The following is a 15051-nucleotide window of genomic DNA, read 5'->3' as shown; positions in this document are numbered from 1 at the left end:
ATGAAATCATGGATCACTGCATCAAAAACTAATGATGTATTGTATGGTGACTAACATAATAAAATAAAATAAAAAAAAATGTCTAACCAACACCGTTAATGTAGTCTGCTTATCCAAACAAGTAATAGAAGCCCTCAAGAAATTTGCAACCATAAAAAAGTAAGTATGATTTTTAACTTGTCCTTTGATGCTAGAAACAATACTGTCAGATAATTTGCAGAAGACTTGGAATAAACTGGGAATACAAGTAAAATTTTCCTAAATTAACTCTTTTTTTTAATCTCCTGAAGAAGTTATTTATTGGTGATAGAAAATTCAAGTCTTACTATGCCATTCAGGAATCTGACTTAAGAAAGACTGTGTCTATGACCTTTAATTTTTAGTTCTAATTGTATCTCTAACTGGTATGAATCCCACTTAAAAAAAAAAAACACAAATGTCTAAGTCCTTATTAAAATTTTAATGCAAGACTCAATAATTCAAACACCTAAACAGTTAGAAATAACATAGAAATAACAAATGACAAAAGTAAACATCAGTAAAAGAGTAAACAAACAAAAAAAAGCCAATGAGGAAGAATGAGAAATATAGACCACAAGCCTCAGCATGCAAATGCTTATGGTAAGGCGTGATCTGGAAAACTGCAGAAATCAGAAAAGTAGCACAAATAAGCAGAAAAGTGAACAGCTGGGTAAGGAAGTATAGTGGGCCTTATTAAGTGGAATAATGCCCACCCCTCCATAGTGCAGCAGATCCTGTTGGACCTTCACCCACTGTCTTGACTCTTGACTCTCCAGTGTGACCTGGACAATGGCCAACAGCCACTGTTAACTATATGTCTTAGTCTGAGGACTTTCTTTGAAGCAAACAAGACATTATACCCAAATGCAGGACACAATAAGCAGCCCTTAAAAATGACTAATAAGAACTGGAGTATAAATATCACAGTTCTAATGCATGCCTTTTGCTTAAAATGATTGAGATGTACCTGTTTTATACTTTCCCAGTCTTTCTCCACAGCTTTAAGCCCCAGTCCCCCACAGCAGTGGCTGGCTTGCTAATATTCCACATAAGCTACTTTCCCTTCCCTTGCTTACCACCATACTACTGTACCACAGCTTCCTGAATCACCTCCTAATTTAACAACCTGAACTCAAATCTTTGTCTCAGGATTTGCTTTTGGATTAACACCAAAATCAATCCTTAACACTGGTTACTCTGGCCTCATAGTTGGAGTTAAGAAAAAATACTTAACTGAACTGGAAAATCAATTCATGCTTTCAAAACAAAAAAAAGTAGCTTGGAGTAGCCTGTATACTTTTTGTGATAGAGTAAGTGTAATGCGATACACAGAGACCTGGTAGAAGGAAAGAGAGAATATACAATAAATCATTAAATACCAACTATGTTAGGATTCAAAGAATAGGTCTTTAAGAAATTTGAATTCTAATGTAATTAAAAATAATTTCCAATCATTGGATGCTATATAAGTGTACAAAAACTAGTTCTTACCAGAAGGGCATATCTAATCACAAATAGAGTTTTATTTTTCTCATAATATTAAGCCACTGAAATATAAATTTGATAGAGTCCCTTCCATGCCGTTGAATTCTGTGGATTTTTCTTTTATTTGTGAGAAAAGCATGTTTCCCTTTTAGAAATTTTGGCTTGGATTACAAAATGCTTTATTATGTGCATTGCAAACCTACTTATTTACCACAGCTAGACAGAGACTCCTTCTTACTTTGTCATGCAGCTGCTTGTTTTTAAACAAATTTTGCCAAGAGACATAAACCAGATGGCCTTCTTCAAGGGTATACTATGAGCTGTGATAGTCAGCTTATGGTAGTTTCAAGCAGCAGACAGCTGGGTATGGGAAGTCATGATGCTATTTGGAAATCCAACTTCCAAGAGTGCCGAAGCACAAGGAGACTCTCAAGTTGGTAAATAAAATTGTGATTCCAAGTTTGTTTCAATATTCTATTTTTTCAAGGGTCTTTAAATTTCTGCTTCATAATATTACAGGAGGGTTTTTTTTTTTTTTTTTGTAAAATAAAAGTTCCCCCAACTTATTGGATTGGAGATAAAACCTGTCAAAAAAGTGGATTCAGGATACATTTTCAAGTGGAATCAACAAGCTGGGTTTTCTCAGAAAGTTACACGCACACCATCAAAAACGCTTAATGGATGCTATAATATTCTACTAGAGTAGTGTAGTATTTTAAATTGTTATTCCCAATTCTATTCTGTAGTAGAATTATGTATCCTCACTCTTGAAATGGCTTTATGGTGGGCAGTGTTTATTCCTCTACTCCTAGAATTTGGGTTTGCCACGTGACTTCCTCTGACCATTGGATGTGAATGGAAGAGATAGTGTGTCAGTTCTAAGTCAAGGTCTTCAAGGCATCACATGTTTCTGCTTGCCCTTCTGAGAGTTCTCAACTCTGCCATGGAAGAATATGTCCCAAGTATCTGCTGCCCTTCCAGCCTGGCCCCAGAATTAAACAAATGGGTCAGATATATTCATTCATCCTATAGCACCAAAGGCTGAAGTACAGTTGACTTAAAGTAGCCCTGAACATGAGAATAATGATTTATTGTTAATTCTGGGTGTGTTTGTTAGACAGAATTATTGTAGCAGCAACTGACCAATACTGGCAAACTTTGGTAAGGGCCCAGTGGACAGTTACCTTGGGTCATTCCTACATTACTGGGAGATAGGGAAACCGGTATAAGACAAATGTGAGAGTTGCATCTATTTCCTAACTGTGGTGCTACTACTTTATGGGAGGTATCCATAAAGATTATATCTCTGATTACCTCAAAATTCACCTTTGGTTGGTGTGTATATCTATCTATCTCTCTATCTCTCTATCTATCTATCTATCTTAAATTTACTAAAAGATACAAATTATTTAAATATTAAGAATTTTGAAAATGTCCATCTAAACTGCTATTTATTTTTCTAAGTATCTAACCATTTTGGGAAACCACATAGAATTTCAAAATGTTTGTTTTAAGCAGAAATCTCTCAAAATACACATTTTTAGCTTGTAATGGGCAGCTTTCCCTTGAGTAAACTGATGTTTTCAAGAGAAATTTGAGACTGTCCATGGATAAACTAAAAACTAATAAAATAATTCTTGTGATAATCGCCTTATAGGTAAGAATTTGCAATTCTCACAGAGTAAACAGATTTTTAAGGTGTCAGAATTTTGTAATGGTAACAAATCCCGCCCCCCCCACCCCAGAATAGTGGAAGTTAAAACAAGCAAGTAAGTCAGCAAACAAAGTTTGTTGTCTTCTACCAGGAAGTTATGTTGACTTTAGTGGCTAGTGGGTATGTTTTTCTTTATGAAAGACTGTTTACTTCTCTCACATACCATAAAGAACATACCAAGATCTCATATTATTCATATATTGGTATATCCATACTTCAACGTCATAATTCAGTAATATTATGGAATACTGAAAGTAAATATGAGGAAATTTACCCTACATAAATATTTCATTGAATAAACTATAATGGCAATGAGGTTCTTGTTAACCAAAGAAACAATAACCTTATTCATTCCAAAATATTACAACTTTTGAGTGAGCAGTTTGTCATTTACATGTAAGGTCTCCTCAATTAAAAAAATTAATATGTATTGAGGAGCTACTATAGAATTATACTGTGCTTGGCTTAGGGGTGTCAGGAAGTGTATGGCACAGTTTCTGCTGCTCTGTATTAACAAAAACTCTGTCGGATGGTACAGAGTTGCGCCAAGTGATGTAAGACATTTAAATTCATGATGAGCACCTGTAAGAGAACGATATAAACAGAGTTCTAGGAACAAAGAGACTGGAATAATTGAGACCAGCAAATAATTCCAAATGGTAATAATTGCACTGGGTCCTGAATGATGAGTAGGACTTTGCCAAAAAACAAGTCAGTGTTTCTCAAGCACTTGAGAAGATCCTTTATCACTTGGCTTTGCCAAGCATCTTATAGAATCACAATCTATTTCTCTACAGATAATGAATATGAAGATACCATCTTCCAAATATTAAACATCTCTTTAAAGCACTGTGGTTTTAGACACAAGAGTTTTAAAAAGTTTTTATATGTATCCCTGTTACTGCTACTGAAGAATGGTCTCTGGAAGAGAGAACATAATCAATGAGCACAAGAAATACAAGAAATTCTATGTGAAATGTATAAAAGATAAGGAATGCAGCAGACAAGAGTTCATAACTTGAGTCAAAAAATAGGCTCTGGCATATTCTTCCTATGCATACTTGAGACAATGATTTATTCCCTCTAAATCTCAAGCACCTCATCTGTAAAAGAAGGTTCTCCTGAGGATGCAATCAGATATGTAAAACACTGAATGCATGCCTGGCACATAGGTGTGGCTACAAAAAGATCTTGAATCTTATACAAGGCCCATCTCACATGTTCAGAAAAGGAGATGTCCTAAAATTTCAGTGCACTCTCATAATTTCTGCTTTGGTCTTAGATCTTTAATTTTTAGTGGTCATTCTTGGTGTTAGTAATCTAAACTGCTATAATTAATGAATGACCCAACTTCAGTCAAAGTCAGTAGGGAATATATAGTCCAGGAACACTATAGCCGCTAAGTTACTCATCTCTCTTCTTGACTAAGCAGTGGCTTTGTTGGAAAAAAGGGAAAGAGTTGGACAAAAATTGGTTAATGAGAAAATGTTTTGGGAACATGGAGGGATAGAACAAGCAGGTATTGGCAATGATGTAAAACTTCTACTTTTATGTTAGCAGAATTCAGGAAGCCAAAGTGAGATATTAGCAAAATTAGAGTTCATAAAATAATAAAAGAGTAGGGGAAGGAGATAACTGTAGACTTAGCTACCTGTTTTACATATTTCTTAGGGCTGCTTGAAAAACAAAACAAAATACACTTCTTCTGAGAAAACACTGAAGACTGTTAGTTCTCTTCAAATATCCATTCTCCTGCTTTTCCATAAGAGAACACTTTTTGGCAGAGCACATAGCATTCAGGAATAAACGTAACATTTCCCATCATCCCTTGCAGCTTGGGTGTGGTCATGTGACTGACTCTGGCCAATGGGGTATAAGCAAAACATTGCAGCTCCCAGGAAACTTCATTAAAAGACAATTAGTATGCACACTTTGCCACTTCTTCCCGCCTTCTCCCATCTTGTTTCTTGGAATATAGATGTGGTGGGAGCTCCATTTTGCAAAATGTGAAGGAGGGCCTACCATGTAAGGATAGCTGGGTGGAAAGCAAGAATGAGCAGAGAAATTATACCTGCCTTGACTGCATACTCCTACATTTTTAAGGAGAAAAAAAATATGCTTCTATCTTAGTGAAGACAAAACAAACTCTAACTGATAAAAAGACTTTCTGCAAAGATTACATTTAGCACAGTTTTGCTTTCTTTCAAAACTCTCTATTCCATTTAGAGGGAAAAATGTATATTTAGAGGAGGGAGACTTGTGATATGACAAAGCCAAGAAACATACAAGGAGTAAAGTTAAATAGTGGCATTATTTCCAAAATGAGGCTAGTCCTATAGGCATAAAATTGGTTCCTATATTAGAAACTTTTCCCTTTGACCCTAATGAAAATGCGAGTTTATTTAGATAACAAATAAGCCAACTATAGCCCCTGTACACCGAAGAAATAGAATCATCTATGGTGAAGAATGGAAATGTGTGTATACAGCTATCCTGGGAAACAAAAATGTTCAATTACTTTGAGAAAAAGATTGAGGATATTGATCTATGGTTAACTCTAAGATTATATGAATTTTATATCTAGTCAATTTCTTATTTGAAGCAAGTTTTAAACTAACCTCTATGTGAACTGTAAAGATTTATAAGAATCTGAAAATGTTGAAGATATAAGGCAAATGATCCTGTATGAAATGGCTATCATAAAAAGCAAATCACTCTGCAACTCTGCAGTGCTTTGAAATAGCAAAAGGAACATACAGAAGATAAGCTGATAGGTAGAAACAAACTTATATTTAATGCATTTCAAAAAGCCCTTTCCTAAATAAATACAACAGATCCCTTCCATTCAATTCCTTCGCCAACTGTTGGCAACAGTGAAGAATTCAGAAGACATTATAAGTAAGCAAGGAAATATTACACTGTATGTTAACTAACTGGAAATTAAAGAAAAGATTAAAAAAAAGGAAATCTACATCAAGGGCTAGTTTAGGTATCTGACTCAAATGGTACACAGTACTGAATGATTCATGTTTCTTTTTAAAGATTTTATTTATTTATTTGACACACAGAGAGAGCGAGAGAGAGAGAGAGGGAGAGAGCACAAGCAGGGGGAGCGGCAGGCAGAGGGAGAAGCAGGCTACCTGCATGAGCAGGGAGCCCGATGTGGGGCTGGATCCCAGGACCCTGGGATCATGGCCTGAGCTGAAGGCAGTGGTTTAACCAACTGAGCCACCCAGGCGCCCCTGAATGATTCATGTTTTAAACAGAGTTTAAAAATAACAATTATGAAATAAGGGTATTGTTTGTTGATAACTGGTTTGTTTTAATGAGACTCGTAAGTAGGCAATACATGGACATTAAATACCTCCGAACACCAACTATACGGGATTAATCTTTTGTGGCTTAAAGCTTTGCTTCTGGTGGTAAAACCTCCATGTAATTGGCATCAGCGGTCAAGTCATACACTTCATTTCGGGCTGCTGGGTGGAAACAAAACCTCCTCTATTTGGCTTACAATTGCCCTCTCGGGGGTGTGCAATGTGCAACAACTGGCCAGTGAAAGATATTCAGGATACATCGGGATTAGTTAAGACTCTACAGAGCCTGGGAAGAAATATAAACACTCGAACACAGCAGCATAAAAGAGAAGGTGATGTGCAGGAGGGGGCAGCCCCTAAACTGAAATACAACAAGACAGAACAGAGAGGGCAGAGGAGACAGTGTAGAGGTGAGGTCTGCTGGACGGTGACTACAGAAAATGACAGGGCAGGAAGAAAGTTGCCTTTCTTAAAGTTCTGATGATTTATTTCTGGCATATATGAAATGCCAGGGCTGTCAAATCATAGTTTCATCATCATCATTATCATCAAAGAGTATTTATTAACCACACGTGCTGTACTGGGCATTGTACAAGCAAGCAAAATTGACATGATTTCTGATATCCAGGACCCAATAAAATAAATCAGAACAATCAATGTAGACAAATGGAGGAGAGCAGATAGCAAACAAGATACTTAACTGGGGAAAGCTTGAAGGTTAACAGTAAACTTTAAAATACTTAAAAAATATTTCTGAAATGCTTAGGCAAATTGGCAAATGTGCCTTCATGTCTATGAATAAGAATATTTCCTGATACCTTTGGAGAGAGAAATAATGTGTTATTCTCTTTACACAGATAACCAAGTTTTAAAAATGAGTTCTATCAAATCAATGACTTCATAAATAAGGATTTTCTTTAAAAAAGATCTTGATGTGAAGAACCAAAACAGAAGGCTTCCCCATACATCATGGTCTCAACAGTGATAAAAAAGTGGGCCACAAACAGAAAATTTCACTTCTTCAATTTAGCACATCTTCCTCTATATCAGTCCCATGAATGAATGCATGAGAATCATTTCCCTGGTCAGTACAACACTGATTCTGGAGTGAGATATAAAAAGACTCTCCCATGTTCAGGGCTTTTTTTTTTTTTTTTAACCTTTCCTTAATTCTCCCAAGTTCAAAAACTAACAGTAGAATCATGTATTGGCACGTATACATATATGTGGGGGGAGAGGGGAAATATGAAGATCCAATCTTGCATGAAAATCTTTACATTTAGTAGAGACTAATTCTAAGACCGCAGTGTTAATCTTTCCTGAGTCGTCAGGATCCTGCATGTGCTTATCATGTATCTTCCCAACTACATATAGCTCTGTGACAAATAGAAGAGGCTGCTAATGCTGCAATAGCTGAATGTCTCATTTAGGAACAAACAATTCTGGAAAAGCTCCCAGATTATGCATCTGTCCCTCTAGCTTCCACTTTAGAGGATAAAATTGGATGGTGATGACATGAGGATTAGTATATTATTCTTTCCCTCTGTGAGGAGTGTGGGGTTATTTCCCTCACCTTGACATGAGAGAAAAATATTTACTCAATGTCTCAGTAGAAAAATTTCAAGTGAGATAGAAAATGCTTATGAGAAAGTTGTGTTAGGAGTGGGCTTGCAGAATTACAGGCTCATTCCCTGGAGTCTGAATACAGAGATGATTAAGGCACTTTCTCTTCAAATCAGATTTCTTTGGTTTCTATTCCTGTTTTCCCCCCTTTCATTCCTTTCATTGTCTCGTTTTCCTTCGTGCAGTACATATGGCAGCAAGAGTCTGTGAGTGCTTTAATATTGTGGGCTTGGCATTAAGGGAATTAAACAAAGGAGAAACCCCTAGGGAAACAGCTTCCTGTTCTCTGTCTCCCAGCATCCTATTGACATGGGGCCCTCTGGTCCCAGCATGATGGTGGTAACTTTGGAAAAACTTTCTCTAGAGCAGTAGTGCCCACATACTTATCTCAGAGTAGGTACCGGTCAATTATAAAGTGTTGAGGGGTCCATGGTGAAATGCCAAAAGTACAACAATGTAATATGCTCTTCTGTAAGATATATCTTTTTTTTTTAATTTTGAAGTTAAGTCCTTCTTGTACTTAAAAAAGAATTTATGTATTATTTTAAAATTTTAAGTGTAAAATTCATTCAAGTATAGCATACACAGAGAAAAGTATACAAACCACAAGTGCATAGCTTCATAAACTTTCTTAACAGAAACCTATCAATGCAAACAACATCCAGATCAAGAGATTTGCCCTTGTTAATCACTACTCTTCACAACGGTAACCATATCTGACCTTTAACCCCCCAATATGCTCATTTTTTGAATTTTATATAAATGGACTCATATAATATGTATTCTTTTGCATCGGCTTCTTTCCTGTAGCACTATCTTCCTATTTCTTATTTTCTGAAATATCACTGGTAATGGCATTTGATTTTTTTAAATGTCCTCACCTTGTTTTTGCCATTTTCTGACAGTTCATTTTGCTCTAAAAATTCAGTATTGTAAGAATCACTACTCTTACTCTCATGTCCTCTTTACATCAGATCTAAAGCTCAGAATCACCTTGACTTGAACTACGTACATGTATGGGTGAGCCATCCCAAAGTACCTGACTAAATGGGATTCCAAAGAGGAATGGTGATTTAAAAGAAACAAATCACTTACTTGATGTCAGATAAGAACTGTGTTGCTACACAATAATGCCATCTTATGGCTGTACAGCAATGTGTAGCCTAGAAACTGTTTTCATTTTTATTATCTCATTTGAACTGTGCTATCCTCTTAGGCTTGGGGAGTAACTTCCTGAAAACTGGGCAAATTCATTAACCATGTGAGGAGCAGTAAAGCTGGTATCAGAAAGAAAGTAAAGACAACAGAGTGGCACTCCTTAAGTGTTTGTTGAAAGAAAGAATGGACTGTTTCTCTAATACTAGGTGGATCTTAGGTTAATTCTCTATTTTCACATGTTTCCTGTAGATATCTTTTAGAAGCAGTGAGTACCCACCAAGAATTAGATAAAAACAGAATTTAGCAGCAATGTTAAGTTCCCCAAAACTTAAATATTTGTTTTACATATATCTATCCATATACATGGATCAGTACATAGACACACAGGATTCATGAATTAAATGTTCATTGTGTTTACTATTTGTGTTCCCACAGGGAAAAAGAGCCACTCTTAGTATTTTGGAGATTTGCAACTTTACTGAGACACATGATGAAATTCTGTTTGCAGGAAGACAAGGTATGAAAGCAGGTCTCTTAGATAATGAGTGAGCAGTCACAAATCAGTCTGGCTTTTAATTCTCTACTTGCCCTCACCTAAAAAGTAATGTCTGTTTTAATTTATGACATTTAATAAAGGTGAGTTTTGCCATTATAGCATTCATGAATTTGGTGATTAATGATGGTCTCAAAATCTATGCCTTAGGAATGCCAAGAGTCTAATGCATTTTCTCATATCTGTAACTTATTGTAAGTATACACTATGCAAACCTACTGGAGCTAAATATTTTGGTAAAATGGAAATATGCAGATGTGCTATTTAATATGTGTTTGGGTAAGTCATTTAACATCTTTGTAATTTAGTCTCCCCTGTAAAATAATGAAGCAGGGCAAAATCATTAAAGTCATTTCTAGCTGTAAAATTTTATTTATTATTAATTATTAACTATCAACAATAGTTTGGATTATCGTTCCACAGTCACTCTTCTTCCCCTTCCACTGTAGGAAGAGACTACTTTGCCACTCTACTGATGTCAGGCTTGCTCTGGCCAGTGGAATAGGAGTGAATTTAATGTGGGCCCAGGCCATAAGTGGCCCATAATACAAGCACAGGTCCACAAGGGAGGTTATGTCTCATCCATGGTGATCTGTCATGAGAAGACAATGGCACTGACCCTGCATTTTGAGCTCAGGAAAAAGATAAACGTAGCCGACCTTGACCTGACACATATCCCAGAGTCTACGTCAGCTAACCCACAGCTTAAAATAGCTGCCCAGTTAAGCCCAGCCTCGGTCAGCCAAACTACAGGCAACTTAAAGACCACCCATGACCATGAAAATAAATGCTTGTTGTTTTAAGTCACTGGCTTCTGGTGTACAGCTTCATACCACCGTATTATGGTAATAGCTGACTACTACCCGGTCATAGATGAATCATGTATGAAAAAATACCAATATAGCCATTCTTACTGGCTCACAGGTATTTTGGTAGAACAGAGTTTGAAGAGGTTGTAGGACAGCCAGGGACTCATAAACCATGAGGCTGAACAAAAGAACAAAGGTCATGTGAAGGCCTTATATGCCCAATTAAGGAATCTGGAGTTAATTCTAAGGAGAATGAGATAATGGTACTGAAGTTCTTACACTTTAGAAAAACAACTCTGGATGAAAGATAATTGGGAACAAAAGGAGGATGATCATTAGAATTAATGGAGATTTCTGCTATACGTATCAGTTTAGAAACCTACTATAGTAAATAAAGGACTAAAATAGAAGTAAGGATATTTAGAAATGGACAGAGTTAAGAGGGAGGTTCCCTGTAATTATTAAAAATGATTTTATTTTCTTTGAGAATAATAAAGAAGACTGTCTTGAGACTACAATCTTTATTTTTTATTTTTTAAAATTATGCTAAGTGAAATAAGTCAAGCAGAGAAAGTCAATTATCATAGGGTTTCACTTATTTGTGGAACATAAGGAAGAGCATGGAGGACGTTAGGAGAAAGAAGGGGAAAATGAAGGGGGGGAAATTGGAGGGAGAGACGAACCATGAGAGACTATGGACTCTGAGAAACAAACTGAGGGTTCTAGAGGGGAGGGTGGTGGGGGGATGGGTGAGCCCGGTGATGGGCATTAAGGAGGGTACGTACTGCATGGAGCCCTGGGTGTTATACACAAACAATGAATCATGGATCACTACATCAAAAACTAATGATGTACTGTATGGTGAGACTATAATCTTTAAAACAAATTGTTTTAAATAATTAGAACTTTTAACCTAAAGTAGGAAAATAAAACAATATTCTACCTTCTTGTGGTGTGAAGCTAAAGAATATATGTGACTTTTTGAAAACGTGGTCACAAGCTATATATGTTAAATAAGGCAAACCCTGAAAAATTATTTTAAATCAACTTAACAAATTCTTCATAGCAAAAAAGAGTAGGGGGACTGCAAAATGTTATATATCACCTTCAAAATAGAAGTAGAAAGTAAAAATCAACTTTTTACTGATAGCTTATATGTCAAACATTAATCTAATTATCAATCTGCTATAAATATACAGGACACAGATTTGACCAAAGATAAACATTGTATACTGTACAGTATTTAAGCCACTTCAATTAAATAACAAAACCTATTTGACATTATGTGAAATTTTAGAAGGTAATATAGTGCTCCAACGTAATGCTAACCCCAGTACAGAATAATTTCTAGAATTCAGCTCATTAGTCTGTTCACCATTATTTGTTCTCACTCCACTTACTTTTTTCCAATGATAGTAATACTTCTCCCTTTCTTCCTCCCTACCTTTCCACAGAGAACACTGAAATGAACTCCATGGTTCTCTGAAAACAGGTATAGTAATTTAGGAAAAGAAAAGTGTTACCTACCCTTGTCGGTCCTTGTACATTTTGTTAACTCTTTCCCATTGGACATCGAGCCGTGAGAGAGCTTCCTGGAGCTTTGCCCTTTCTGCAGGGGTGGCACTGTGCAATGCTGCTGTCTTCTTTTTGTGAATGATGTCAATCCGACCTGAGATTTGTTGCAAAGTGTCTTTTATGTTCTGCAATATAGAAAATTTGAAATACAGCAGAAATGAATCAGCTGTCTATGGAAAGAGAAAAAAAAAGGAAATTCATAAGCCTCAGAAATAAGAAATAGCCTTACAATTCTTTTTTTTAATATTTCAAGTTTTTATTTAAATTCTAGTTAGTTAACATATTATTGTAATATTTGCTTTAAGAGTAGAATTTAGAGATTCATCAGTTGCATATAACACTCGGTGCTCACCACAGGAAGTGCCCTCCTTAATCCCCATCACCCATTTAGCTCACCCCCGACCCACCTCCCCTCCAACAACCCTCAGTTTGTTCTCTAGAGTTAAAGTCTCTCTTTTGTTTATTTTATTATGTTATGTCAATCACCATACATTACATCATTAGTTTTTGATGTAGTGTTCCATGATTCCTTGTTTGTGTATAACACCCAGTGCTCCATGCTGTACGTGCCCTCCTTAATACCCATCACCAAGCTAACCCCTCTCCCCTCTAAAACCCCCAGTTTGTTTATCGGAGTCCATAGTTTCCCATGGTTCATCTCCCCCTCCGATTTCCCCCCTTAATTTTTCCCTTACTGCTATCTTCTTCTTCTTTTTTTTTTTTTAACATATAATGTATTATTTGTTTCAGAGGTAAAGGTCTGTGATTCAACAGTCTTACACAATTCACAGCGCTCACCATAGCACATACCCTCCCCAATGTCTATCACCCAGCCTCCCCCATCCCTCCCACCCCCCACCACTCCAGCAACCCTCAGTTTGTTTCCTGAGATTAAGAAATGGTTTGCCTTCCTCTTTTCTTTTTTCTTTCCCCATGTTTGTTTCTTCCATATGTGAGTAAAATGATATGGTATCTGTCTTTCTCTGACTTATTTCACTTAGCATAATACCCTCTAGCTCCTTCCACATCATTGCAAATGGCAAGACTTCATTATTCTTTGTGGCTGAGTAGTATTACATTGTGTGTGTGTGTGTGTGTGTGTGTATACCACCTCTTCTTTATCCATTCACCAGTCGATGGACGTTTGGGCTCTTTCCATAATTTGGCTATTGTTGATCGGTCCTGCAATTCTTAATTACTGACTTATTAAAATCATCATCCCTGAATCCCAGTGATGTCAATATGTTCAGATTCAATGGGTAATTCACAGTCCTCATCTCAATATGGCTGATGACTCTCTCCATCTTAAAACTCTTATCTTCATTTGGCTTCTATATCCTGAACTCTTCTGGTTTTTCTTCCACCTTCTTGTCCACTGCTCCCTCAGTCTTTACTGAATCCTGCCTGGACTGATCTCTTAGTACTGGAGTGCTCTAGCTTAGTTTTGACACTTTTTTCCTTCTCTCTCTATGCTCCCTATTTGGTCTGATGACTCCAAATACTGTCCATACAGTGATGATTCCCAAACTTCTATTTCCAGCCCTAACCTCAACTTGCAAACCAGATTCACAAATTCAACTGCTTTCTTGACACTCGGACGTCCCATGGGCATCTCAAACTTAAACCAAATTCTGAACTGCATCCCCTTATCACTCTCTTCCAGTGGTTTTCCCCATTTCAGTAAATGGCATATCAAATAATAGTTATTCAGGCTGACAACCTTAGAGTCACCCTTTACTTTTCTTTTTAAAGTATTCAAGTTGTTAGACAATGCTGTTGGCTTTACTTCCAGAACAAGTCCAGAATTTGACCACTTCTCATTACCACCCCTGTTATAGCTTTGATATATTCCATCATTATATCTCATCTGGATTATTGCAATGGCTACCTAAATGATCCCCCTGCTCCAGTCTTACCGCTCTCCTAGTCAATTCTCCATACAAGAGCCAAAAAGATTTTTTCAAAACAAATCAGGTCATATTTCTACTCTGTTCAAAATCCTCCAATGGCTTCTCATCAAGCCCATCATCTTTACTGTGGCCTACAAAGTTCTAAATGACTTGGCTGTATGTTAGTTGTATGTTGTCTACCATTCTGATCTTTTCTTAGTCTTGGCTGAGTCCAGACATTTCAGCCTCATTAACCTTTCTGCGTTCCTCAAGAATGCCAAGCATTCTCTTGCTTCCAGGGTTCTTCTGTACTTGCTGTTCTCTCTGCCAAAAATATTCTTTCACTCCAAGACATTTATATGACTAGTTCCCTCACTTCTTTCTCATCTAAGAGCCTTCTCTACCACTCTACTTTAAATAGCAGCCCTAACTATTCTGCATTCCCTGTATTCTTCATTTTTCTTCATGACATTTATGACTAACATTAAATTATATATCTACCAGTCTCTCTACACTACTAGACTAGACCCTATAATTACAGGAAATGTTGTCTGTCTTACTCTCCATTGGGTTTTCAGAACTTAAACCTATGTCCAGCACATGGTAGATTACTCAATGCATTTGGTTGAATAAATGAATAAACTACTGTATCCTCTAAGTTAATTCTAAAATTTTTATCTATATTATATTTAAGGGAAAAAATCACAAACCACGAGTTCATTACGTAATACACATCTTTAATAATATTGATTTTCAAAAATGCTAAAAAGTATATATTTGGCCAGTCTTACTAGTATGAATTTGGTTATTTTGCTCATCTGAATTGTTATAGACAAGTCAATTGAGCAAACATTTATTGAGTTCTTCCATGTACCAGGATCAATAAAAAGGAAGCAAAGGTAGGTGA

The 15051-nt window shown here is 36.5% G+C and overlaps 1 protein-coding gene across 1 annotated transcript in view; it reads right to left on the bottom strand.

Moving 5' to 3' along the window:
* Nucleotides 1–15051, bottom strand: part of DMD (dystrophin) — a 1674912-nt gene that overhangs the window by 1122771 nt on the left and 537090 nt on the right. Inside the window, exon 38 of the mRNA XM_088028834.1 lies at nucleotides 12208–12380. Coding sequence (XP_087884960.1) covers nucleotides 12208–12380 — 173 coding nt within the window. The remainder of the gene's footprint in view (nucleotides 1–12207; nucleotides 12381–15051) is intronic.

The sequence above is a fragment of the Eumetopias jubatus genome, unplaced genomic scaffold (assembly GCF_037043125.1).
Source record: "Eumetopias jubatus isolate StellerSeaLion01/CBP00866 unplaced genomic scaffold, mEumJub1_p1.0 scaffold_11, whole genome shotgun sequence".
NCBI lineage: Eukaryota > Metazoa > Chordata > Mammalia > Carnivora > Otariidae > Eumetopias > Eumetopias jubatus.
Note: the sequence above shows the minus strand (reverse complement) of the source record. Positions and strands in the feature narration are given on the sequence as shown.